This window comes from Ranitomeya imitator, chromosome 6 (genome assembly GCF_032444005.1).
Source record: "Ranitomeya imitator isolate aRanImi1 chromosome 6, aRanImi1.pri, whole genome shotgun sequence".
Taxonomy (NCBI): domain Eukaryota; kingdom Metazoa; phylum Chordata; class Amphibia; order Anura; family Dendrobatidae; genus Ranitomeya; species Ranitomeya imitator.
This window is the reverse complement of record NC_091287.1, coordinates 520650214-520676090: the sequence shown is the minus strand read 5'-3', so window position 1 is coordinate 520676090 and position 25877 is coordinate 520650214. Positions and strand designations below refer to the sequence as shown.

The 25877-nt window shown below is 47.3% G+C and overlaps 1 protein-coding gene across 1 annotated transcript in view; it reads right to left on the bottom strand.

Annotated features, from left to right (window-relative positions):
- SLC30A8 (solute carrier family 30 member 8) overlaps nt 1-25384 on the bottom strand; it is a 190739-nt gene extending 165355 nt beyond the window's left edge. The window contains exon 1 of the mRNA XM_069731807.1: nt 25063-25384. Within this exon, the coding sequence (XP_069587908.1) occupies nt 25063-25067 (5 nt within the window). The 5' untranslated portion in view covers nt 25068-25384. The remainder of the gene's footprint in view (nt 1-25062) is intronic.
- Nucleotides 25385-25877: the final 493 nt, after the last annotated feature.

Sequence of the window (25877 nt, the reverse complement as noted above, 5' to 3'; positions counted from 1 at the left end):
CACACAAGCCCAGAGGCCAATATTAATCTCCCTTTTTTCAGGGAAAATTTATAAAACCAAAAAAAAAATTAAATAGGCTTTCTATGGCCCACTATTTGTGAGAGAGATGGCACGCTCAGGACTGGCACAGATGGCACGCTCACAACTGGCACACAAGCCCAGAGGCCAATATTAATCTCCCTTTTTTCAGGGAAAATTTATAAAACAAAAAAAAAATTAAATAGGCTTTCTATGGCCCACTATTTGTGAGAGAGATGGCACGCTCAGGGCTGGCACAGATGGCACGCTCAGGACTGGCACACAAGCCCAGAGGCCAATATTAATCTCCCTTTTTTTCAGGGAGAATTTATAAAACCAAAAAAAAAAATAAATAGGCTTTCTATGGCCCACTATTTGTGAGAGAGATGGCACGCTCAGGGCTGGCACAGATGGCACGCTCAGGACTGGCACACAAGCCCAGAGGCCAATATTAATCTCCCTTTTTTTCAGGGAGAATTTATAAAACCCAAAAAAAAATAAAATAGGCTTTCTATGGCCCACTATTTGTGAGAGAGATGGCACACTCAGGACTGGCACACAAGCCCAAAGGCCAATATTAATCTCCCACTGTATTTTTATCAGGGAGAATTTATACACCCCACAAAAAAAAATACAGAAAAATGAAAAGGCTTTCTATGGCCCACTATGTGAGAGAGATGGCACACACAGGGATGGCACTCTAGCAGAAATGCCAAATTGCCAATCTTAATCTCCCACCAAAAAAAAAAAAAAAAAAAAAAACAGGGAATGTCCTACAATTACTATCTCCCTGCCTGCAGTAATCTCAGCCAGGTATGGCAGGCAGCTACTATCTCCCTGCCTGCAGTAATCTCAGCCAGGTATGGCAGGCAGCAATAAGGAGTGGACTGATGCACAAATGAAATAAAAAGTGTGGACAAACAAAAAAGATAGCTGTGCAGAAAGGAAGGAACAAGAGGATTTGTGCTTTGAAAAAAGCAGTTGGTTTGCACAGCGGCGTACACACAGCAATGCAGCTATCAGGGAGCCTTCTAGGGCAGCCCAATGAGCTACAGCGCTGAGGGGAAAAAAAAAAAAAAAAAAACTTCCACTGTCCCTGCACACCGAGGGTGGTGTTGGACAGTGCAAATCGCTGCAGCACAAGCGGTTTTGTGGTTAATGGACCCTGCCTAACGCTATCCCTGCTTCTGACAAAGCGGCAGCAACCTCTCCCTAAGCTCAGATCAGCAGCAGTAAGATGGCGGTCGGCGGGAACGCCTCTTTATAGCCCCTGTGACGTCGCAGACAGCAAGCCAATCACTGCAATGCCCTTCTCTATGATGGTGGGGACCAGGACCTATGTCATCACGCTGCCCACACTCTGCGTTTACCTTCATTGGCTGAGAAATGGCGCTTTTCGCGTCATTGAAACGCGACTTTGGCGCGAAAGTCGCGTACCGCATGGCCGACCCCGCACAGGGGTCGGATCGGGTTTCATGAAACCCCGACTTAGCCAAAAGTCGGCGACTTTTGAAAATGTTCGACCCGTTTCGCTCAACCCTAGTTGTGATGAGACAAAGTCCGGCAGAATTGTAGTTGGCCGGTATGTGTGTCGCAGAGGAGGACACTCTGCGCTGTCAGTCTAAAGTTATGTTATGGTCTGGGACCTGTAGTCCCACATGTAAATGTGTAAGTTCTAATGGGAGATTGGCAGGGCTAGTCATGAGAGATGGGAGGGTCAGACTAGCCACACACACCCACACTCCCACCCAGGGGAGTGGTTACAGGTATGTAATGTGACCAGGGTGTGGGTCACATGGTTCCTGTGTTTGGATCTGAATGGTGCCAGTGCAAGGCCCTGGAAGCCTGTGTTGGATAATCCTGGGATTTCCTGAATAGCACATGGTGGGACTTTGCTACTGGTGGCCTGGGTATTGGACGGTCCCAGCTGGGGATGGACGTCCAGAATAGTACCCGGACTGGCCACCTGTGTGATCCTGTGTAACCTGGGTGTTGGGAGGTCCTGGGAGTAGGACCGGATCCCTGAATAGCACGAGGTGAGGACCGGGATCTGCAGAGCCAGTGATAGCTACTGTTTGGGGAAGCTACAGTCCTTCGGTGGCTCTGAACTAACTGATGTGTGCCGGCCAGGCAAGTTGGTGATCCCCGTAAGGCAGCTTTCCCAGAGGACTGACAAGGAGTCAGCAGGTGGAGCAGGAGCTCCCGTCAGGTACCTTCATAAACTGTAGGTGCTTGGTGTATCATGGAATGTATTGCAATGGACTGTACATCATATGGTTTATGCAGTTTAATAAACCAGACTCATGTGAGGTACCGTGCCTGAGTGCTTGAATTTTGTGCCAAGCGAGTGTTCCCCAACACACTCAGGTAGCGTAATCTTACAATACATATAGATATATTGGTTAGTACATTACGAGAGATATGTCCTCGAGATTAGCTCAGGGTCTACAGTTCCAACTTTGGTCTAACTGGGGAGGAGGGCAAACACTGTATTTATCAGGAACAGTCTCTGTGGCACCCATGCAGCTTTCCAGGTCCTGACAAAGTCTAATAACACTTTCTTGGGCTCTTTACTGTCAGGCAGGCCCCATCTCATCTGCAGCCTCCCCCTGCCAACACCCTATACAGTGAGTCTGTGCTGAAAGCAATGGCCCTGCTCACTCGCGTCCTCCAATCACCAGCTGAGGTGAAAGTCTCCGGTCGTGTATTCTTTGGGTATCTTCGGCGCTTGACCACAGACGGGCGTCTCCTGGGTTTTGGGTCTTGACCGGTGTTGCTCTGGTCTTCAGTACTTGACCAGCGTAGTCTGGAGACCACACCTTGACTGGAGTCACCCAAATCTCGCTCACTGACGCACAATGTCCTTCTTGTCTTGCTCTCCAAGCATGTCCCAGTAACTCAACCACGGCGTCTCTTGGGCCAGGCTTGGTTCTGATCACAGCCTTCCACTGGAGCGTGGCATGACTCTTCCTCACAACTTAAGCCTTCTCTGGCATCTGACCACTGTCGGGCTCTTCTGATGGTGACTGCAAGCCCACCTCGCAGGCATACAACATGTCCTGGTGCAGGTTCTGGCACCAAATCTCCTTCTCAGCCTGGTCAGTCCTTTATATTCAGGAAGTAGTTTCTGTGTCACCTGATCAGGACTAACAGCTTAATTCATTCCCTCTGCAAACGTCCCAGCACAATTTGGTTCCTGCTAACACAATTATTTTTCTCTCTTTTACTTTCACTTTCACTTTGGTCCAGCAGATGCCGCTGTTCACTTAGGCTTCTTTCACACTTCCGTCGGAACAGGGCCGTCATGAAGCGTTGGCGGGACATACCGACGGAAGTGTTTGCTTTCACACTTCCGTCTGCATTGCCGAGCAGGAAAGATCGTAAGGGCGATATTTCCTGCTGGGCACGCGCAGTCTGAAACACTGGATGCGACGTACAGAAAAACGTTCCCTTGAACGTTTTTCTGTGATGACGGGCCACCAAAACCCGACGCATCCAGTACACGACAGACGCAACGTGTGGCCATACGTTGCGATCAGTCGGCAATACAAGTCTATGCGAAAACGCAGAAATTTTTTTGCAGGATCCTGCATTTCAAAAATCGACGGATTGCGACGTAAGCAGAAAGATGGAAGTGTGAAAGAGGCCTTACTGTTAGTCTTTCTTATTTATCTTGTTACAACTGGTTAGTTTGTTTTTTTCACACAAGCAATTGTACTAGCACCTTTCAGATACAAGTAGAATTAAAGCTCTGACCGCCGGGTCAGGGCGACATCAGCAGCTTGGTTAGGTCATGTGATCATGCTGCTGATGTCACTTGCCAGCGTATAGAGGAAATCGTCCACGTTCTCTATAAAATTTATGGAGAAGATTGCATAAAGTTTTGTAGTGGCAGAGAGATAATTTCTATGTTTTTGTTGCATATCCCTTTAGCAAAGCCAAATAAATGAGCCGAAGCTTAAGTTTGTATAGGTGCAATGTATAAGGCTATGTTCAGACTAGCGTTGTGCTAGTGTGCGTCGGGTTAGCGTCGGGCGACGCAGCGGCGACGCACGCGTCATGTGCCCCTATGTTTAACATGGGGGACGCATGCGTTTTTGTTTGTTGCAATGTGCGACGCATGCGTCTTTTTTGCCGCAAGCGTCGGACCAAGAAAACGCAACAAGTTGCATTTTTCTTGCGTCCGATTTTCGGCAAAAAAACGACGCACGCGTTGCGTTTTTGCGTGCATTTTGCCGCGTTTTTGCGTGCGTTGTGCGTTGCGTCGCCGACGCAGCGGCGCACAACGCTAGTCTGAACGTAGCCTAAGAGCACGTTCACACTGTGGTCATTTCGCAGATAAAACCCGAGGAAAAAAACAAACAAAATGAGCATAGACCCTGTAGTGAGTAAATAAGTAAATAGTAATAGTACATGTAAATACCATAGTGTACTTAGGTAACACTATGCTGATTAAAAAAGTATAAAAGCTATCCTACTGCGACAAGGTGTACCCATGGGGAGAGTCCTAACCTGTGTCTAGTACTAAAACCTTGTCACGGTGGGATGGATTTTATGCTTTTTTAATCAAAATTGTATTAACTTAGTACTTTATTTATATGTACTGTTACTATTTACTTACTACTAGGTATATGCTCATTCTGGTGTGTTTTTCTTGGGTTTTTATTTTTACATACTTTATATAGTGTAACATCACTGAAGGGGGGCTTAATTGTCTCCGCTCTAAATCGCACCTCACCACCTGTGCGCTCGACCCCATCCCATCTCACCTCCTCCCCAACCTCACCACCACACTTATCCCATCCCTTCAACCTATCACTAACTTCTGGCACCTTCCTTTCTGCTTTCAAAAATGCCACAATCATGCCTATCCTTAAAAAGCCAACCCTCGATCTAACTGCTATGTCCAGCTATCGCCCAATATCGCTGCTCCCATTCACTTCCAAACTCCTGGAGCAGCACGTCCACTCTGAACTTTCCTCCCACCTCTCATCTAACTTGCTCTTTTCAATCTGGTTTTCGCCCCATCTCTCAACTGAGACAGCCCTGACCAAAATCACTAATGACTTACCGCCAAAGCTAACAGACAATACTCTGTACTCCTCCTTCTAGACCTGTCCTCTGCATTTGACACAGTTGACCACTGCCTCCTACTACAGATCCTCTCCTCCTTTGGCATCAAAAACCTCACCCTATCCTGGATCTCCTCGTACCTTTCCAACCGCACATTCAGCATCTCCCTCTCCCACACTACTTCCTCATCCCACCCTCTCTCTGTTGGAGTCCCCCAAGGCTCTGTTCTAGGACCCCTACTCTTCTCAATCTATACACTTGGCCTGGGACAACTCAAAGTCCCATGGACTCCAGTACCATCTCTATGCTGATGACACTCAGATCTACCTCTCTGGCCCAGACGTCCCCGCTCTGCTGTCCAGAATCCCAGAGTGTCTATCAGCCATATCCTCCTTCTTCTCTTCTCGCTTCCACAAACTCAATGTGGACAAATCTGAACGCATCATCTTTCCTCCATCCCATAGATCTTCCTTACCTGACCTAGCTATTGCAATCAACGACATCATGCTTACCGGAAGTCCGCTGCCTCGGAGTAACCTTTGACTCCACCCTGTCCTTCAAACCACACATCCAAGCACTGTCCACCTCCTGTCACCTCCAGCTCAAAAATATCTCCAGAATCAGTCCTTTCCTCAACTGTCAATCTACTAAAATGCTAGTGCATGCCCTCATCATCTCCCGCCTAGACTGCTGCAACATCCTTATCTGCGGCCTCACTGCTAACACCCTTGCATCTCTCCAGTCCTTCCTCAACTCTGCTGCCCGACTAATCCATCTCTCTCCTCGCTACTCCTCCGATTCCCCCCTCTGCAAATCTCTTCACTGGCTCCCATTCCCTCAGTGTATCCAGTTCAAATTACTAATACTGACCTACAAAGCCATCCATAACCTGTCTCCTCCATATATCTCTGAACTAATCTCCCGATATCTTCCCTCACGTAATCTCCGGTCCTCCCCAAGACCTCCTCTCCTCCACACTTATTTGCTCCTCATCCAACCACCTCCAAGACTTCTCCCGAATATCCCCCATCCTCTGGAATTCTCTGCCCCAACACGTCCGACTATCAACCACATTTGGATCCTTCAGACGGAACCTGAAAACTCATCTCTTCAGGAAAGCCTACAGCCTGCACTGACCCCGCTGCCTCCTCACCACTACCGAAGCTACTGCCTCACCAACACCGGAGCTCCTGCAACCCTCAACCTATTGTCTCATTTCCCATAATCCTGTAGAATGTAAGCCCGCAAGGGCAGGGTCCTCGCAACTCTGTATCAGTCTGTCATTGTTAGTTTACTGTAAGTGATATCTGTAATTTGTATGTAACCCATTCTCATGTACAGCACCATGGAATCAATGGTGCTATATAAATAAATAATAATAATAAGTTTGTCTGACACAAATGGAGTCTCCAGCCCCTGATAACTTTTGGCATTTCCAGCAACATACAGAACAGGTTGTACTGGTTCTCTGCATTATTTAGACCCCTATGTCTTTATCCATTAGAAGATTTACAAATCGAAACAATGTAGCAGACGATCTAATTGCAGAGAATATTGTTGCTTCTGATCATAAGTCAATGTGCTCAAAAACATCCGGGCAGAATCCTTGCGCTCCACAAGCTGAAGTTATATATTTTGGAAGAGCTGAGATTTCACGGACGCTAAAATATTTATGGAATTCTATGTCAGGGTGGAGGCGAGCGAGCAAAGTACAAGAACAGAGGCGAAAAAAATACCCACTGCAATATTAAAGGCTCCAGACTTGTGTGTCAGACAGGTTAGCAGATGTACAAGGTAAAACAAGCTTTTCCTCAAAGGAAAGTAGCAAGTGTGGTGAAAGTAAAAAGAAAATGAAAAGTGTCGAAGAAGACAAAGTGTAAAAGTAGAGAGATGAGAACTTTATACTGTACGGCACAAATAACTTCACTACGAGATCAGATCATAGGAAAACAGAAAACTCCAGAGATCTGAAGTCAGATTATATTGATCAGATTCTGCTTTTCTTCAAAATATGGCTTATTTCGTTTTGTGTAGGTTTACTTTAAATAATATTTGCCAACTTTGACATCAGGAAAATTCGGAAAGGAGCTGCATAATTTTTGCTCATCTGCCCCTTACGGCTTTATATGATATGGAGATGACATTTATAGTATTTGAATCCTAAATAATGTGAGTCACCCCGCCAGGGGCGTGGGGTACTTGGTACCGGGTCCAGTGTTCACAGGGGGATGTCATGGTGGCGACCCGGTCCGTGGCCCTGGGCACCCATGTGAAAGGGAATGGTCTTTAAAGGGAATAAAGTTTATGTTCGTGACGCCACCTGTGGTGTTCGGTCAATGGGCACCGGCGCTGCTTTAAGGGGGCCTCTGGGGTGATGTTATGGGAGCTAGATGGTATAACTTCCCACAGGAGAAGTATATCCCCAGGGCTCCCGTGGAGTAGATGGAAGATGGTGAGGAGTGCAGTAAAGAACGAGGACACAAGGTTGCAGTCTTTTTACCTTGGTTTACTGAAGACTTCAGCATCCACAGTCCAGAGCATCAGATCACAGGGCAGGCAGGGTCTGGTCAGCTTGAAGGCAAGTTAGGAGTCCCCTTACCCAGGTGGAAATCAAAAGCCTTCCTCTAGTGCCGTGGTGGTGTAGTCCCTTACTGCTTAAAGCTTCACATAAGGATCTCACAGATATTATCTCTCTCTCTGTCCCCCGGATAGGATAGGACATAACCCGTATGACTGGTGGCTTGAGGCTGTTTATAGGGACTCTAGCACGCCCCGACCTCTGAGGGGTGCCACTGTGCCTCCTGGGTGTTAGGTCAGACAGGTAACTTGGAGTTCGGCTGTCCTGCCGATCTCTGATGTAAGTCATAGAGGTCCTTACAACCTCGGTGTTCCGGCTTCTGGTCTCTGCGCCTCAGAAGGAGGCAGCCTGCCCGGGGCTGGTCTCCCCCTGGTATTCTCTGCTGTGCTTTGCTCTCCTGTACGTTTGCTGCAATCAATTCGGCCTTCTAAATGTCTCTTTACAGGAACTGCTGCACTACGGCTACACAGCTCCGTAAAACCTTCCTCTGCCTCAGACTGATCCAGTCTGTTTCTTGGCAAAACTGAACTCACTCTCCCTACAGACTACCAGTTATATATATCTATGGGGAGTCACCTAGCAAGAAGGATCAAAAGTTTTCCCTGGTGGCCTGGAGTGTGAATGTGTTGCATGTTTGTGGTACCTGGTTGCAGTTATCCCTTCTTGCCTTCAAGCGTAACATCACTCTCCCCGTGAGGAAAGCAATGCTACTGTGATGACCAGGACCCTGGGGCACCACAAATGCATAATAATAATTTGTTTTTAAAGCATGAACATATAAAGCAAAACTTTACAATTCAGAGGGTACATACTGAATAAAGAAAATACAGAGTATCATAATTCAACACATATCAAGAGGAGTGAGGGCCCTGCTTAAGTGCTTACAATCTATAAGGACATAGGGGTGATATAAAAGCCAGTATGTGTACAAGTATAAGTTCTACTGAGTGTGTGGAACAGACAACAGGGGATAGGTAGATTAGGAAGGTGATTAGGGAGGTGAGGCAAAAGGCTAGTCTAGAGAAATATGTTTTTAGGTCACACTTGAAACTGTGGATACTGGGAATTAACAAGATTGTATGGGGTAGTGCATTCCAGTAAACTGGTGAAGCACGAAAAAAGTCTTGGAGATGGGAGAGGGAGGTTCCTATTATAGAGGATGTTAGTCTTAGGTCATTTGCAGAAGTGAGGACCATTTTGATGATAGACAGAGATGAGGGAGGGGATGTAGGGTGATGCAGAACTGTGGAGACATTTGGGTGTAAATTTATTAAGTTTCTATTGGATTCTATAGTCAATGGGCAACCAGTGCAATGGCTGGCAAAGGATATAGGCATTGGTATAGCGGATGGACAATAATATGATCCTAACTGCTGCATTCATGATAGATTGGAGAAGGGAGAGTTTAGTAAGAGGGAGACTGATTAGAAGAGAGTTACAATAGTCCAAGCGAGAATGAATCAGAGCAACAGTAAAAGTTTTTTCAGACTCAAAGGTAAGAAAAGGTAGAATTCTACAGATATTTTTGAGATGCAAGTGACATGAGTGATCAAATACAATACAGCGAGTGAAGGAATGATCTGAGTCACATACAATTGCAAGACAATGAGCATTCTGTGTCACAACTCTGTTGTTGGGTGTCCCAGGACCAGTGGTTCCTTCCCTGTCCCTAACACTAGGGGTGCCCTAGCTCGCCCTGTTCTCCAGATTACTTATGATGGTGAAGACACCGGAGCCATGTACCTTGTCTTAGCTCCTGAATCCATCCTCAGTCTGTACCCTTCCCCCACCCAGGGAAGAGGGGAGTAGTAGTGTTCCATAATTCGCCAACTAGACTAACAAGGTAATACAAACAGGGATAAAGGAAAACATCAATCATACAAATATACTCATACAAACAACAGAGTTAAACACAGAGAGTGGAGGATGGGGTAAAACCAAATTAGGAAAAGGAGGGGAATTAGCACACACCCAAAACCTAGCAACAGTCTCAGATAAATCCATCAAATGACTTCTCAGACAACAACCACAAACCACCATCTCCTAACGGTGCAGCATAAGCTAGCTCTGGCAATGAGTGCTTTCCAGGACTCCTCAGAATATATAGGTCAGGAGCATGGCCAACAATGAACAGCTGAGGACATTAATGCAGGAGCTCTCAACAGAGCAGATTAACCCTTGCACTGCTAAAATAAACTTGCACCGTTTAATATGAAGGTGAAGTGCTTCTAAAAAGTGCAGGAGTAGGAGAAATCAAATGCTGGGGTCTTCCAGCACCTCTCTGATGTGGTAAATCTGTGACACTTTCCTTGCTGACTTCACTGAATCGGTCCAGCTGCTTCCTTGATTCATGAGAGTATCTCGTCCTTTCTCCCAGCGTGCCATCGATGCCTGGAGACCATGTGCCCACCCGGAAGTGGGCTTAGTGGGTCCACTTCACAAAGTGAACCTGACACAATCCGAAGACCATGGAACTCAAAAGTGCAGCAGCAACTACACCATTGCCATGGTATACGGATGATCTGCTGGGGCTGGTAATGTAACTCTGATCAAGTCAACGGGAGTTTGTCTAGGCTATGCGGAATCTCACAGTTCATGTGGACACACTTTCCCAGATTCCTGCAGCCTCTTCACCTGCTCATCCATACCTGCTACAGCCTAATACATACCTAGGATATTCTGCTTTTGAAAGATTTCCCCATTTGCCCACTCATGCACATTTTGATGGAGACCTTAAGGCCTGCTGAGGTTTTGTGAACCAATACACCAAACACTGAATTATGTCCCCAGGAATTTTTTTCTGACGGATCCAAAGTGGCATTTTGTTTTTTATGTCTGGGAACGCTTTGGTGTGGGCCGCAACAATGTGGGAGCAGGAAGATCCTGTGATGGATTCCCTACCATCTTTCCTGCCTGCCTTCTATAAAGAATTTGATGAACCGGGTGATGTCCACTTCACTGCTGATCCCATACAGGGGCTAAGACAAAGGGAGTCACTCTCTCTATGGGACATTATGCCATCCAGTTCTGCACTCTGTCTGCTAAATTGTTCTGGAATAATGACCCTCTACTGGCTGTCTTCTATACCAGCTTATCCAGTTGGATCAAACATGAGCACGCAGGTAGAGATTCATCGTCTTCCATTCTTGATTTGGTTTCCCTTGCCACCCAAGTGGGCTAGCGTTTAAAAGAACTGTCAAAGGAAAAAATGCTTGATTCTCATGTGCCACATTCTGAAACTTCTTCAAAATCTCCTTCCGGAATGGCTGAACCGGAAACCATGGAGATCGGCCAGAACAGATTATCTCCAGCTGAAAAATCTTGTTGACTTACTGGAGGACTCTGCTTGTATTGTGGTGAATGGGATCATTAACACACAAATTGTTCAAAACTGAAGGCTACAGAGGGAGAACTTCAAACTCTAGGCGAAGAGGTAGGAATCTCCCTGGGATTGACTCAAGATAAATTACTCTCATCAATATTCATTTCTTATAGTTCCTCTGTGTTCTCGGCACAAGCGCAGAACAGCAGAGAATCTTATGGACGTCTTTCTGGCCAACAGGCTGAAAATTCCCTTCGTTTCTTTGCAAGTATCCCTTAAGCTAACCTCCACGAGTGGCTCAGCAATTCCAGGTGGAAGTATCCAATTCCAGATAGTGAAGGTAACTCTCCAGATCGGTGCATTATACTATGAGGATGTTTATTTTTTAATTTTGCCACAATCTGATACACCGATGCTTTTGGGACTTCCATGGCTATGGCTACATGCTCCAGTCATTGACTGCTCATTCGAACAGATTGCCCACTGGGGATAATCTTGTTTTCATAACTGATTCAAAGTTCCACCTGAAACAGTTTTTCTGAAACTCTGTTCTACAGCCTTTGCCTCTTATATTTCCTCCTCCTATCAGAACTTCACAGATGTCTTCTCCAAGCATGAAGGCAAAAAGAACCTTAGGGAAGATGTGACTGAGCCTGTATCTGTGTCTTTGCTTCTGCCTCTTAATTTTCTCTCCATCTGTAGGTCATGCCTTGACTCTCAACAGGTCCTCTTCTACAATGAAAAACAGTTCCTGCTTCTACTTCTGATCCAATCACAGAGAATGAACTCAACCAAGCTCTGGACTGTGAAATCACTTGTGGTCCTGAGGAGAGATGCTAGGTGCCATAAAGGACATACAGTACAGACCAAAAGTTTGGACACACCTTCTCATTTAAAGATTTTTCTGTATTTTCATGACTATGAAAATTGTACATTCACACTGAAGGCATCAAAACTATAAATTAACACATGTGGAATTATATACTTAACAAAAAAGTGTGAAACAACTGAAATGTATATATGTCTTATATTCTAGGTTCTTCAAAGTAGCCACCTTTTGCTTTGATGACTGCTTTGCACACTCTTGGCATTCTCTTGATGAGCTTCAAGAGGTAGAAGGTGTGTCCAAACTTTTGGTCTGTCGTGTAGATGCTCCAATCCTGCTCAAGAGATGAAATACCAAGCATCCACTTTCTGCTGTCACAGTGGGGGTACTGTTACACATCTGTCCCAGGTATCCTGGTCTCCTCTCTTTCTACCTTGGTGCGTTGCCCTCTGTTGGGCTCCACACTGGGTTTTTCAAGTTGCCTAGCATGGATCTATAACAGCATCTTTCGAGACCTATTTAAGGCCCATTGACACACCACTTTGTCTTCAGATTGTGTTTCAAGACTTGTTTTGTGTTCTCCACCTCCTGTAAATACCGTGCAAAACCTGCTTTCTTCCTTGCTGACGTCACTGCACCTACTGAGCTATTCCCAATATTCCTGAGCATACCAAGTCCTCATTCCCCACCTGCCAGCTGCATCAATGCTCAGGAACCATATACTCACCTTGATGTAAGCTTAGTGCATCCTCTTCACAAGGTGAGTCAGAAAAACTATTATTTGCTTTGCTTAGGGCTTCCTCTGACTGCACCAAGTTCTGAATTGAGCATGGAACTTGAGCCAAGCATCATTGTGTGCTGAAGGCACCAGTAGAAAACAAAATCTGAGGAGCCTTGTTGTAAGACGTCTAGTGTTTAGTCAATCTATGCCTAAAGAAAGCAGTACAAAGGGCGGAAAAGTGTTCTTCCTTACCTTTTCTCTTAGTTTAACATGGACCAAGATGAGTGATGATCAGCTTTGGAAAAAAAAATGAATTTGTGATACTCTGTTAGGAGATGTTTACAATATATGTGGCTGTTTTTTGGCCCCCAGTGGTTATGATGTGAATTGCAACCTGTTGAGAATTTTTCATGCATATTGTGATATTGTATTCAATTTAGTGAAAAATTTGATTTCTTCTTAAAATAAGATAAGGGTGGATACATCTGTGCCACTCCACTTAGTCAGACTAAACTTAGGGATGTTATAAAAACCGTGGCGTCACAGGCACTTACAAATAAAGAGACAGATTAGAAGAATGAGAACACTAGTTAGCTGACAGCACTTAAGGCTATGTAGATGACTTCAGTAACCGACTCATTTCACAGAAAAAAAAAAAATAGACTGTTTGAGCAGCAACTTTCCAAAAGTCATTTGAGAGGAACATGAGCAGAGAAAAGATTAAATACAAAAATCTAAAAGAAGCGCAGCAAACCATGAAAAAGATTAAACGCAATGCTTTGTCTGACCTTGTAGTGTGCCAGCTTGTGGCACTTGGGATATAAATATTATTTGCTTCTCGCAGCACACAAAATTGTGTTCTTGCATTTTCCCATAAAGAGTTTGAGCAGCCATGGCGGTTTTATTAGTTGTTGCTACTAAATGAGCAAGTAGAACGCAGGGCGCTTTATGATCATGGATTCAGGAACACGTACACTGCGGCTTTAGTGATTCCAGACTCCATCACTTTCCCTTCCCTCATTTTGTACATTTATCTCTGAAGTTGAATGCCATAGCCAGCAAAAACTTTGTGAAATTTGGGGAAATTATGCATGTTTGTATTTGCTTGGAAAAGAAAAGTACAGAAAATTTCCCGTATAGTCTTTAAATGTGAGAAAACCAAACATTTCAGTGTTCTTTATGTTGCAGATTTCAGCATTCAGCAGAATCATCAGAACTCAGACATCGCTGAAGAGTTACTTGGGACATACAGGAACATTTCGTTATTATTACAACACAGGAAGATTGTTACACACCTGTCCCTGATCTGGGCTCTGCTTCATCTACCACGGTCTATTAAACTCTCTGGTGGTCCACGACGGGCTTTGCAGGTGACCTTGGCGTGCTTCCATGTGATGAACTGCCTGGGCCTATCTAGGGGTTCTAAGACACACACCCAGACCTTGGCATTGAATCTTATACTAGACTTACAGTTTGTGTGTGCACCGCAAACTAGCTGTGGGCTGCAGGTAGTCCCTTGTAGACCAGCAGCTTCTAGTGCTGCTTCCTACTTGTCTCCGGCTTAGGCTGCCGTCACACTAGCAGTATTTGGTCGGTATTTTACATCAGTATTTGTAAGCCAAAACCAGGAGTGGAACAATCAGAGGAAAAGTATAATAGAAACACATGCACCACTTCTGGATTTATCACCCACTCCTGGTTTTGGCTTACAAATACTGAGGTAAAATACTGACCAAATACTGCTAGTGTGACGGCAGCCTTATAGTGACTCAGGAGTTATGTCAGATATCTTTCCTCGGGGCTATTAAACCTCTTCACCTCTCCTGCAGTTTTCAGTATGTCTTCCAGGCTGTATGTGGCTTCTTTGGTTGCTCACTTTCCCATTACTCTGTTATCTGCACTCTGCCTGGCTGTGGTTTTCTGCACTCCACCTGCCTGCTTAAGGTTTCCTGCTTTCCAAAGGCTTGTATGCAATTTCCTGCACTCCACCTGCTTGCCTTCAGTTTCCTGACACCCTCCACCTCCACTGGGTTTCTTGCGGATTCCTGATGTCTTCTGCCTGCCTGCGGTTTCCTGCACTTCATCTGTCTATGCAGCGCCCCAGAGACCTGGTCGTTGCAGTAATGTCGCTCTGCCGCTAAGGAGGGTGATGTTATGTCTGATTGCACTAAAGGAGTTCACCTGACCAGGTATCACAAGCACACATTACACTTCATACTCCGGCCACTAGGGGGAGCAAAAGGCACTATGTATTAGGCCACTCCTCACACTGGTAAAACTAGGGGTCGCATAGGAAGTTAGGACAGAACGCAGCCTGGGGAGAGTCCAAGGAGGACCTGTCAGGGGTGGGTTCCTGACAAGGGCCTAGCAGAACGATTAGAAAGCAACGGAACCGCGCCTGCACTACCTTGCGGTGGTATCCTAAGAAAGGACAAGAAGAGAAGGATATTGTGGACAGTGAGAAACGAGATCAAGCACAGAGGAGGGCCAGTAGAAGTCGTGCCCCGAGAACGGCAACTTCCTACTGAGGCGCGTAGCCGGTGACCGTAACACCACGGAAGTAACTGACTTTATGCCTTACTTCAAATACCGCAGGACAGTTAATTATAGGTTGGCTCTCTACCATACATCACCTAATTAAACAAATGCAATACACCAAAGATATCCAACAAATTATGTCAATATATGTGCAAATAATTGATAGAACCCTACTGGTGTATTGTGAAGAAAATAGTGACTAAACACTGAAATTAGAGGACCAACCACAACTACAACGCGGACAGCCGAGAAAGTGCACCCACACAGAAGATCAATTTAAAAATAGCCTTTATTTATGGTGACAATTGGCACAATAAGATAAAAATAGATAGTACGCGAATATAACAGGACAATAAAAAAGTAGTATATTAAAATCAAAATAGCATATAAATAGGTGACCCCAAGAATAATTATTAATGGATATATATTTCATGTGGTGACGGCCAAAAAAAAAAAAAATTTTTTATAATAATCAGTTGATGTAGAAAAAATCCAGCAAGAAAATCCAGCAAAAAAAGTGCACGAAAATTTATAATTGCCAAGTTCAAAAAATATATATAAAAAAATTAAATATTATTTAAGGTAAGTGCAAAAGATATATACGTGCTACCGCAGAACAAAACACACATTTGCGGAATAAAGTTGATTGTAACAAGGTGCAAAAGTGCTAGACAGAACCACTATATAGGGGCATCTGTAGGGCATACAATATGCCACACGCAGGTAGATGAGCAACACCAAAAAAAAGTGCAATGTGCTAATAAAAACCGACCATCCAAACACAAGAGGTAATATTACTCCACGATATACCTTATTGCAGGGGTCACCAGGTCCCGCTATCGCGCACCCCGACGCGCGTTTCGGAATCTTCTTCCTTCGTCAGGGGGTACTCTGGATTGAGTATCCTGAAGTCTTCAGTAAAAGGTAAAGAGACTGCAACCCTGTGTCCTCGTTATTGACTGCACCACACACCATCGCCACCTACACTACCGGGAAGCCCTGGGGACATACTTCACCTGTGGGAAGGTATACCATCCAGCTGCCATCACATCACCCCAGTGGACCCCAAGCAGCGTCTGTCGACCTGACCGAATACCACAGGTGGCGTCACGAAACCTTAGCCGACTTTATTCATCATCTTTCATTGGACACCCCTTAGCAGGGTCACGGACCGGGTCCAGCCACCGTGACAATCCCAGAACTGAGCCAGAGAGGACCGGTACCGAGTAACCCGCGGCCCTGCGTCTGGGGGCGCTCCATCTACCTATGGCCTTCCAGTCCCTCTTTTCAACAACCTGCTGCACTGACACCGTGAGCCATGTGCCCACATGGACCTTAGGCTTAGAAGATCCACCTCACCCAGTGAGCCCCCTGAACTTCTCGTAACAAGGATGTCAAGAGTGTATCATGTCCTCCTGGGAGATCCTGGGTTAGGCAATTTTTACGTACTATGAATCGCAGGTCTTCCATTTAGCCTGTGTGTTTTGTGCCTTCCGTGTGAATGTACAATTTTCATAGTCATGAAAATACAGAAAAATATTTACATGAGAAGGTGTGTCCAAACTTTTGGTCTGTACACTAGGTCCAGACAAGGAGATTCAGTTACAGCAATCCTTCCTTTACTCTCGTTATTGTTTCAAGAGCCTCAATTAAGCCACTATCCTCCCAGTCACTGGTCCCATTATGCGGATGGAAATAGTAGACCCAGTAGAGCTGTCCCCACAGGAAATCTCACATTCAGTCCCAGGTAAGGTCTCAGGAAAATACCTTCATCAATGCACAGTTAGCTTTGGGGGGGGGGGGGTGTTTCCCTAGGACCGGGCACAATTCCGGGGTACAGATTGGGTTATTTAGGACACGGATGAGGAAATGGGGGGGTTATTGCTGGCTGGAGCTAAATACATGTGCTGTAGTCATGGTATCCGTCATCTGTAAGAGCTTAGACTGACTGAAGACTATAGAGGCAGAAGATACAAAACCTGTGGGCCAACCAAATGTTGTGAGACAGTGGGTATTGCCCAGTACAGGGGCAGTGGAACTACCGGTTCTGGGTTGGGATTTTGTCGACTGGGGGGTATCTCATTATTGCCATCTACTTGGATTTGCTGTACCCTAAATCAGAGGCATAGCTAGGGTTTTGGTCCAGGGGGGTGAAGCTTCTGAGTGGCCCCTAACCAGGTAACCTTGATTACAACTCGGTGATGCACCCTAATACTGGAGGAGAACCTCAGCAGATGACCGCGCTATTACTGAAGATAATCTCTATATAACGACCAACATGGATATTACCGCCATATGGACAGTTACAGATAATGACTTACTGCTGACGTCCTTTCTGATGGAATCGTTCATTTTTCCCGTCTTTTCCATTTGGCCCAGACCGACATGACAACTTCTTCCAGCAACGACTCACCTCCAGAGAATACAACAAAGACACGGTTCACTTCTCATATTCCAGCCCCATCACCATCTATTCCCAACCTGCACAAACTCCTCATCCTGCTGATACCCCAATACTGAGCCGCTGCTGCCGTATGTGTCCTTATTACTGCACCTGATACCCCAATACTGAGCCGCTGCTGCCGTATGTGTCCCTATCACTGCACCTGATACCCCAATACTGAGCCGCTGCTGCCGTATATGTCCCCATTACTGCACCTGATACCCCAATACTGAGCCGCTGCTGCCGTATGTGTCCCTATTACTGCCCCTGATACTCCAATACTGAGCTGCCTCTGCCATATGTGTCCCTATTACTGCACCTGATACCCCAATACTGAGCTGCTGCTGCCGTATGTGTCCCTATTACTGCACCTGATACCCCAATACTGAGCCGCTGCTGCCGTATGTGTCCCTATTACTGCCCATGATACCCCAATACTGAGCCGCTGCTGCCGTATGTGTCCCTATTACTGCCCCTGATACCCCAATACTGAACCGCTGCTGCCATATGTGACCCTATTACTGCCCCTGATACCCCGATACTGAGCCTCTGCTGCCGTATTTCTCTATTACTGCACCTGATACCCCAAATACTGAGCCACTGCTGCTGTATGTGTCCCTATTACTGCACCTGATATCCCAATACTGAGCCGCTGCTGCCGTATGTGTCCCTATTACTGCCCCTGATAGCCCAAAACTGAGCCGCTGCTGCCGTATGTGTCCCTATTACTGCACCTGATACCCCAATACTGAGCCGCTGCTGCCGTATGTGTCCCTATTACTGCCCCTGATACCCCAATACTGAGCCGCTGCTGCCATATGTGCCCCTTTTACTGCCCCTGATACCCCAATACTGAGCCACTGCTGCTGTATGTGTCCCTATTACTGCCCCTGATACCCCAATACTGAGCCGCTGCTGCTGTATGTGTCCCTATTACTGCCCCTGATACCCCAATACTGAGCCGCTGCTGCCGTATGTGTCCCTATAACTGCCCCTGATACCCCAATACTGAGCCGCTGCTGCCATATGTGTCCCTATTACTGCACCTGCTGTGTGGTTCTCTGTGCCCTCTCAATTCTAAAGCACCCCTATATAATATAGTAATGCCAGGTGCAAGTGCCCTAGAAAACAGTGCCCATATTTTGCCCCTAGAGAGTAATAATGCCTTGTGTGCCCCTTTGATAGCCACAGTAACCTGAGTTCCCCTATAACAATAAGTGCCCACTTTACATTTAATAAAGTCCCGAGTCTCCCCCTGTACAGCATGAAGCTCTCTTATACACAGTATAATGCCCCCTCACTGTATACTGACTTCTTAGCAGCCCCCAAACTGTTTGATGGCTCCAACAATGTATAATGACCCCCACACTGTAATCTCCATACTGTATGATGGCCCCCTAGATAGCCTCCATATACAGTAGCATAATGCACCAAATAGTCCACAATATAGTATAATGCACTCCCCATAGGCAAACTATAGCATACGGCAGCCCCCATAGGCAGACTCTATAGCATACGGCAGCCCCCATAGGCAGACACTGTAATAAGGCAGCACCCCCATAGGCAGACCCTGTAATAAGGCGGCAGACCCTGCAATGAGGTAGCACCCCCATAGTCAGACTCTGTAATAAGGTAGCTCCCATAGTCAGACCCTGTAATAATGCAGCACCCCTATAGGCAGACCCTGTAATAAGGCGGCAGGCCCTGTAATAAGGCAGCACCCCCATAGTCAGACCCTGTAATAAGGCAGCCCCCATAGTCAGACCCTGTAATAAGGCAGCACCCCCATAGTCAGACCCTGTAATAAGGCAGCACCCCTATAGTCAGACCCTGTAATAAGGCAGCCCCCATAGTCAGACCCTGTAATAAGGCAGCACCCCCATAGTCAGACCCTGTAATAAGGCAGCCCCCATAGTCAGACCCTGTAATAAGGTGGCACCCCCATAGTCAGACCCTGTAATAAGGCAGCACCCCCATAGTCAGACCCTGTAATAAGGCAGCACCCCTATAGGCAGACCCTGTAATGAGGCAGCACCCCCAGTAATAAGGCAGCACCCCCATAGTCTGACAATGTAATAAGGCAGCCCCCATAGTCAGACCCTGTAATGAGGCAGCACTCCTATAGTCAGACCCTGTAATAAGGCAGCACCCCCATAGTCACACCCTGTAATAAGGTGGCACCCCCATAATCAGACCCTGTAATGAGGCAGCCCCCATAGTCAGACCCTGTAATAAGGCAGCCCCCCATAGTCAGACCCTGTAATAAGGCAGCACCCCTATAGGCAGAATCTGTAATAAGGCAGCACCCCATAGGCAGACCCTGTAATAAGGCAGCCCCCCATAGGCAGACCCTGTAATAAGGCAGCCTACCCATAGTCAGACCCTGTAATAAGGCAGCCTACCCATAGTCAGACCCTGTAATTAGGCAGCCCCCCATAGTCAGACCCTGTAATAAGGCAGCACCCCAATAGGCAGACCCTGTAATAAGGCAGCCCCCCATAGTCAGACCCTGTAATAAGGCAGCACCCCTATAGGCAGACCCTGTAATAAGGCAGCACCCCCATAGGCAGACCCTGTAATAAGGTGGCACCCCCATAGTCAGACCCTGTAATAAGGCAGCACCCCTATAGGCAGACCCTGTAATGAGGTAGCACCCCCAGTAATAAGGCAGCACCCCTATAGTCAGACCCTGTAATAAGGCAGCACCCCTATAGGCAGACCCTGTAATGAGGTAGCACCCCCAGTAATAAGGCAGCACCCCTATAGTCAGACCCTGTAATAAGGCAGCACCCCTATAGGCAGACCCTGTAATGAGGTAGCACCCCCAGTAATAAGGCAGCACCCCCATAGTCAGACCCTGTAATAAGGCAGCACCCCTATAGGCAGACCCTGTAATGAGGTAGCACCCCCAGTAATAAGGCAGCACCCCTATAGTCAGACCCTGTAATAAGGCAGCCCCCATAGTCAGACAATGTAATAAGGCAGCACCCCCATAGTCAGACCCTGTAATAAGGCAGCCCCCCATAGGCAGACCCTGTAATAAGGCAGCCCCCCCATAGTCAGACCCTGTAATAAGACAGCGCCCCCATAGTCAGACCCTGTAATAAGGCAGCACCCCAATAGGCAGACCCTGTAATAAGGCAGCCCCCCATAGGCAGACCCTGTAATAAGGCAGCCCCCCTATAGTCAGACCCTGTAATAAGGCAGCACCCCAATAGGCAGACCCTGTAATAAGGCAGCCCCCCATAGGCAGACCCTGTAATAAGGCAGCCCCCCATAGTCAGACCCTGTAATAAGGCAGCACCCAAATAGGCAGACCCTGTAATAAGGCAGCCCCCCATAGGCAGACCCTGTAATAAGGTGACACCCCCATAGGCAGACCCTGTAATAAGGCAGCAGCACCCATTAAAAATAAATAAATACTCACCTCTCTTCTTCCTGGTTCCTGCGCTGCTCCCGCTGATCTCCTGACAGCAGACGCCGGGCAGTGACGTCATCGCGCCCGCTGTCAGTGTCAGCGACGTGAGATCCCGACACCGACATGGGGATGATGGGAGGAGCGCGGCACTCCTTCTATCATTGCGCTCAGCTGTATCGGCTAAATGCTGGAACAGCTGATCTTCCGATGACTGTGGGGGGCCCACTGCTGGCACCGCCTGATACAGTTACAGTAGCGTATCTCCGGGTGGGCCCCCTCAGAGCACCGGGCCCGGGGCGCCCGCACCCTCCGGGTCCTCTGCCTGTGACGTTCACAGTTCAGAGGGCGCGATGACGCGCTTAATACGCGCCGCCCTGTGACTGAACAGTCACAGCCAGAGGACCCGGAACACGGAGCGGCACGCAGCGCTGGAACGGGACAGACAGGTGAATATAGCAAGTGTCGGGGGCCTGAGCTAGCGGCGATACCGGCACCTGACCCCCACAGCGCGCCAGTGTCCCCGCCTGCTCAGGCCCCCCAGCACTCGACGCCCAGCGACGATAGGTGAGTATGTTATTTTTTTATATATATCGCAGCAGCATACGGGGCATATAATCCTATGGAGCATCTTATGGGGCCATCAACCATAATGGAGCAGCATATGAGGCATATACTATGGAGCATCTTATGGGGCCATCAACCTTTATGGAGCAGCGTATGGGGCATATGGATGGAAGCAGCAAATTACAGAACGGTGGCACAGGATGGGAGCAGCACATGACAGAACGGGGTGCAGGATGGAAGCAGCACATGACAGGATGGGGGCGCAGGATGGGAGCAGCATATGACAGAATGGAGGCCAGGATGGGTGCAGCACATGTCAGAATGGAGGCGCAGGATGGGTGCAGCACATGTGAGAATGGAGGCGCAGGATGGGTGCAACACATGACAGGATGGGGACGCAGGATGGAGCAGCACATGACAGGATGGGGACGCAGGAAGGAGCAGCACATGTCAGGATGGGGACGCAGGATGGAGCAGCACATGACAGGATGGGGACGCAGAATGGAGCAGCACATGTCAGGATGGGGACGCAGGATGGAGCAGCACATGACAGGATGGGGACGCAGCATGGAGCAGCACATGACAGGATGGGGACGCAGGATGGGAGCAGCACATGTCAGGATGGGGACGCAGGATGGAGCAGCACATACCAGGATGGGGACGCAGGATGGAGCAGCACATACCAGGATGGGGACGCAGGATGGAGCAGCACATGTCAGGATGGGGACGCAGGATGGAGCAGCACATGACAGGATGGAGATGCAGGATGGAGCAGCACATACCAGGATGGAGACCATATACCAATATAAATGCTCGCCACCCGGGCGTAGAATGGGTTCAATAGCTAGTCTATGCTATATGCTAAATAGCTTGAAACAGCTGTCTCTAGATGGCGTCTGGCATGGCTCATATTGGCCGTAATGAGGACACTGATGGCATTGGTAGGGGCACTGTTGACATGACTGACACTTACAGGAGGACATATAGAGCTTTTTATAGGTGATAGTCATGGTAGGGGCATTATGGTGGGCATTGCCTGATGTGATATTCAAGATACACAACACTGCTCTGTGAGCCACTCTCATTGGGGTACAGCCACTAGCAAATGTAAAGGATATGGAGACTTGTGCTGATTTATTTTTCTTTAATGCAACATAAATAGTAAAGGTATGGCTGTATAGGTTCTCTCACGCTGAATAAATCCATAGCTTTGATGAAGAAATCCATTGCTTAGAAACGTTGCATTGAAGTAATATGCATATGAGCCACAAGTGCTTTGGGTCGTGACGAAGCACTTCCAGCCCTCCTACCCTCAATACTTGTTCCCCGCCCAGCACCTGCCTCCTGAATTTGACGGTCAGTCCACTCTCTGTAAAGTGCCGTCATTGCTGAGATCTACAGCAAGTGCCGGACTGACCTGTCAAGTGCATGAGGCAGGCGCCGGGCGGGGAATAATACGTGAGGGCCGGAGAGCTGGAAGTGCTTTGTCCCATCCTCTAGCACTTGCTGTTACTTTAGATATATCCTCAACGCCTAATTTCACAGCAATGGCAAAACGGATTTTTACACCAAAAGTATCGATTTACTCAACGTTAGAGCACCTATACATGGGCTGCTGAATGAGTTAATTGCAAATGCTCTAATCAACTTCTTACTGGTGGTTTTTAAAGGGGTTGTCAAGGTTTTTCACGAAGGTCTGCAGTTGTTCTATGTGAATCCTCACATCGCGCACAGCGGGTGCCTTGAGGACTCTCAAGTGACCGCACATACAGTGGGTTTCATTCATATGTGAGGTCTTATATAGACAGGTGTGCGCCTTTCCAAATCAAGTCCTATCAGTTTAATTAAACACATCTGGGCCCAATGAAGGAAACATCTCAAGGAGGATCACAAGGAAATGGACAGCATGTGACTTATTGGAAGTGCATTGAACTGCAAGGTGGATTGCTGCTGAGAGGAAAGAGAAAACAAAAATCTCTTTAAATCTTCAGCTTAGCGAGTGTGAGCGAGCTGAGTGTGACCTGAGCGTAAGTGTGAGCGGCGGTAAGTGTGACTTGTGATTCAGTGACTTTGGATTCAGGGAGTTTCCAAGGGAGGAATTACTGAATTGCTGTCTGTTTTTTAATTAATGCTTTGCATTTATTTTTATTTAACGTTTCTGTCTGGTGCAATCCCCATTAGGAAATGTGCTCCACTATTGCTAATGCCATCCAGTGCACATCTTGCCACATGTATGCAGTCCAGGGGCGGACACTAACAGCTTGGGGCCCCTGTGCAAGAAATGTGTCTGGGCCCCCCTCCCTGCCCGGTATGCTGCGTAGGCCGGCGTCAGATGAGCGTATGGCATCGGATGCGATATGCTAATGACCCCCGTCTCCTGCTCTGCTGCGAGCAGGAGCCGAATGTCATGCGTCTGTGCTCCGAGCCTCTCGCACAGAGAGAATCGGAGCACAGCTGCGGAGAAATGACTTTCTCCATCTCCTCCATTGCCGGGGTCAGGGTATATCGCACAGCACTCGGATGATATATATACCGTGTATACATACACCTTACATACATATACCGATATACCGTACATACACAGATACATATACCATACATACATGCACACACCGTACATACATATACCATACAGTCACAGATACACATACATATACCGCACATACATGCACCTTACATACATATACCGATATACCGTACATACACAGATACATATACCATACATACATGCACACACCGTACATACATATACCATACAGTCACAGATACACATACATATACCGCACATACATGCACCTTACATACATATACCGATATACCGTACATACACACAGATACATACATACAGTACATACATATACCATACATTTACAGATACACATACATATACCGTACATACATACACTTTAGATACATATACCACTCCGCATGTGCGTATGCACAGGTCTGCCACCTGCGTCTTTGTACGCATAATGGGGATGGAGTTTCATAGAATCCCCCACTATGCTGTAACATCTGCAGCTGTGGATGAACGCAGTGTCCAATCTGCAGCAAATCCGCCATGTGGAAACACACCCTTATGGTCTATGTGAAATTGCAGCGGACAAAGACCAGGCTGGTGCTGTCACTAGCGGCCACTGTGCACTGAATATGAGGATATGTCACTTTCCTTAGGTCTCCGGCATTAGTGATGAGTGAATGTGCCCAGATAAGGCATTATCTGAACATGCTTGTGTGCGGAGTGTTTTTGGCGTGCTTGAATAATATTTATTTTCGACTCCCCACCGCTTCATGTGGACTGTTCCGCACATGCAGGGGTTGCCTAACAAACAGGGAATCATTCCTGCTTGTGTTGCGGATGTCAAAAAGCCACGAATTGTGCAGCAGCGGAAACTCGAACATATTATAAGACAACGCCGAAGATGCTCCATTAGCACTTGAGCATGCTCAGATAACACTTTATCCAAACATGCTCGCTTATGACTATTGATCACTACTCCCAACATAGTTAATATATAAATTGTTGTCTCTTTATTTTTCAAAACAAAACTGTATACTTACAACATTTCCACCAGGCAGCAAAGATCCTGTCAGCCTGGTCCACACTCGTCATCTGCACTGAGTCTGCAGCAGCTTCCCGCTCCAAGCTGCGGACTCCAGAGCACAGACATCCCCGAGGTAATGATGCACAGATGTCACTGTGCACTCCATGTATAGACATTGCACCAGGGGATCGCCATCCCATCCCCCTATATAGTGGATCATTTTAGTACCCGGCCCTTCTCCTACCTAACCTAGTGATCCCTCCTCAGCCCCTCTCCCCCCATTCTCATGTATCCCAGTCCCGACTCCCGAGGGATCACTGAGTGCGCACGTGCACAGCAGCAGCACAGGGACTCAACCAGAGCGGAAGCTTCAGTGAGTCACCGACACTCCCCCTCCCTCTCCCTGGCTCCTCTGTTCCAGCGTCTGCCGTCACCATGGCTACCGCACCAGTGACAGCCGGACAGCAGCATAATGAATACTAACAGGAGAGGTCAGCAGGGGGCCCTTTTGAAGTTCATATCACTTGCATGCAGCAGAGCGGCCCCCTGCTTCTCCTGTTAGCTGTCATTCACCGCCCTGCTTTCTCGGTCCTTCGGGGCCCCCTCCCGCTCCGGGCCCCGGTGCAGTTGCACAGGCTGAACCGGCGGTATGTCCGCCCATGATGCAGTCCCTGATCAGCCGGTCGAGGGTGCATACTGCTGTGCGAGATGTGAGCACGTTGTGCATTTGGAAGCCCAGATTCTGGATCTAAATGTGCAGCTGGCAACACTGAGATCCAATGACAATATGGAAAGGAGTCTTCTGCTCACTGAGCAGACGCTCAATGGGAT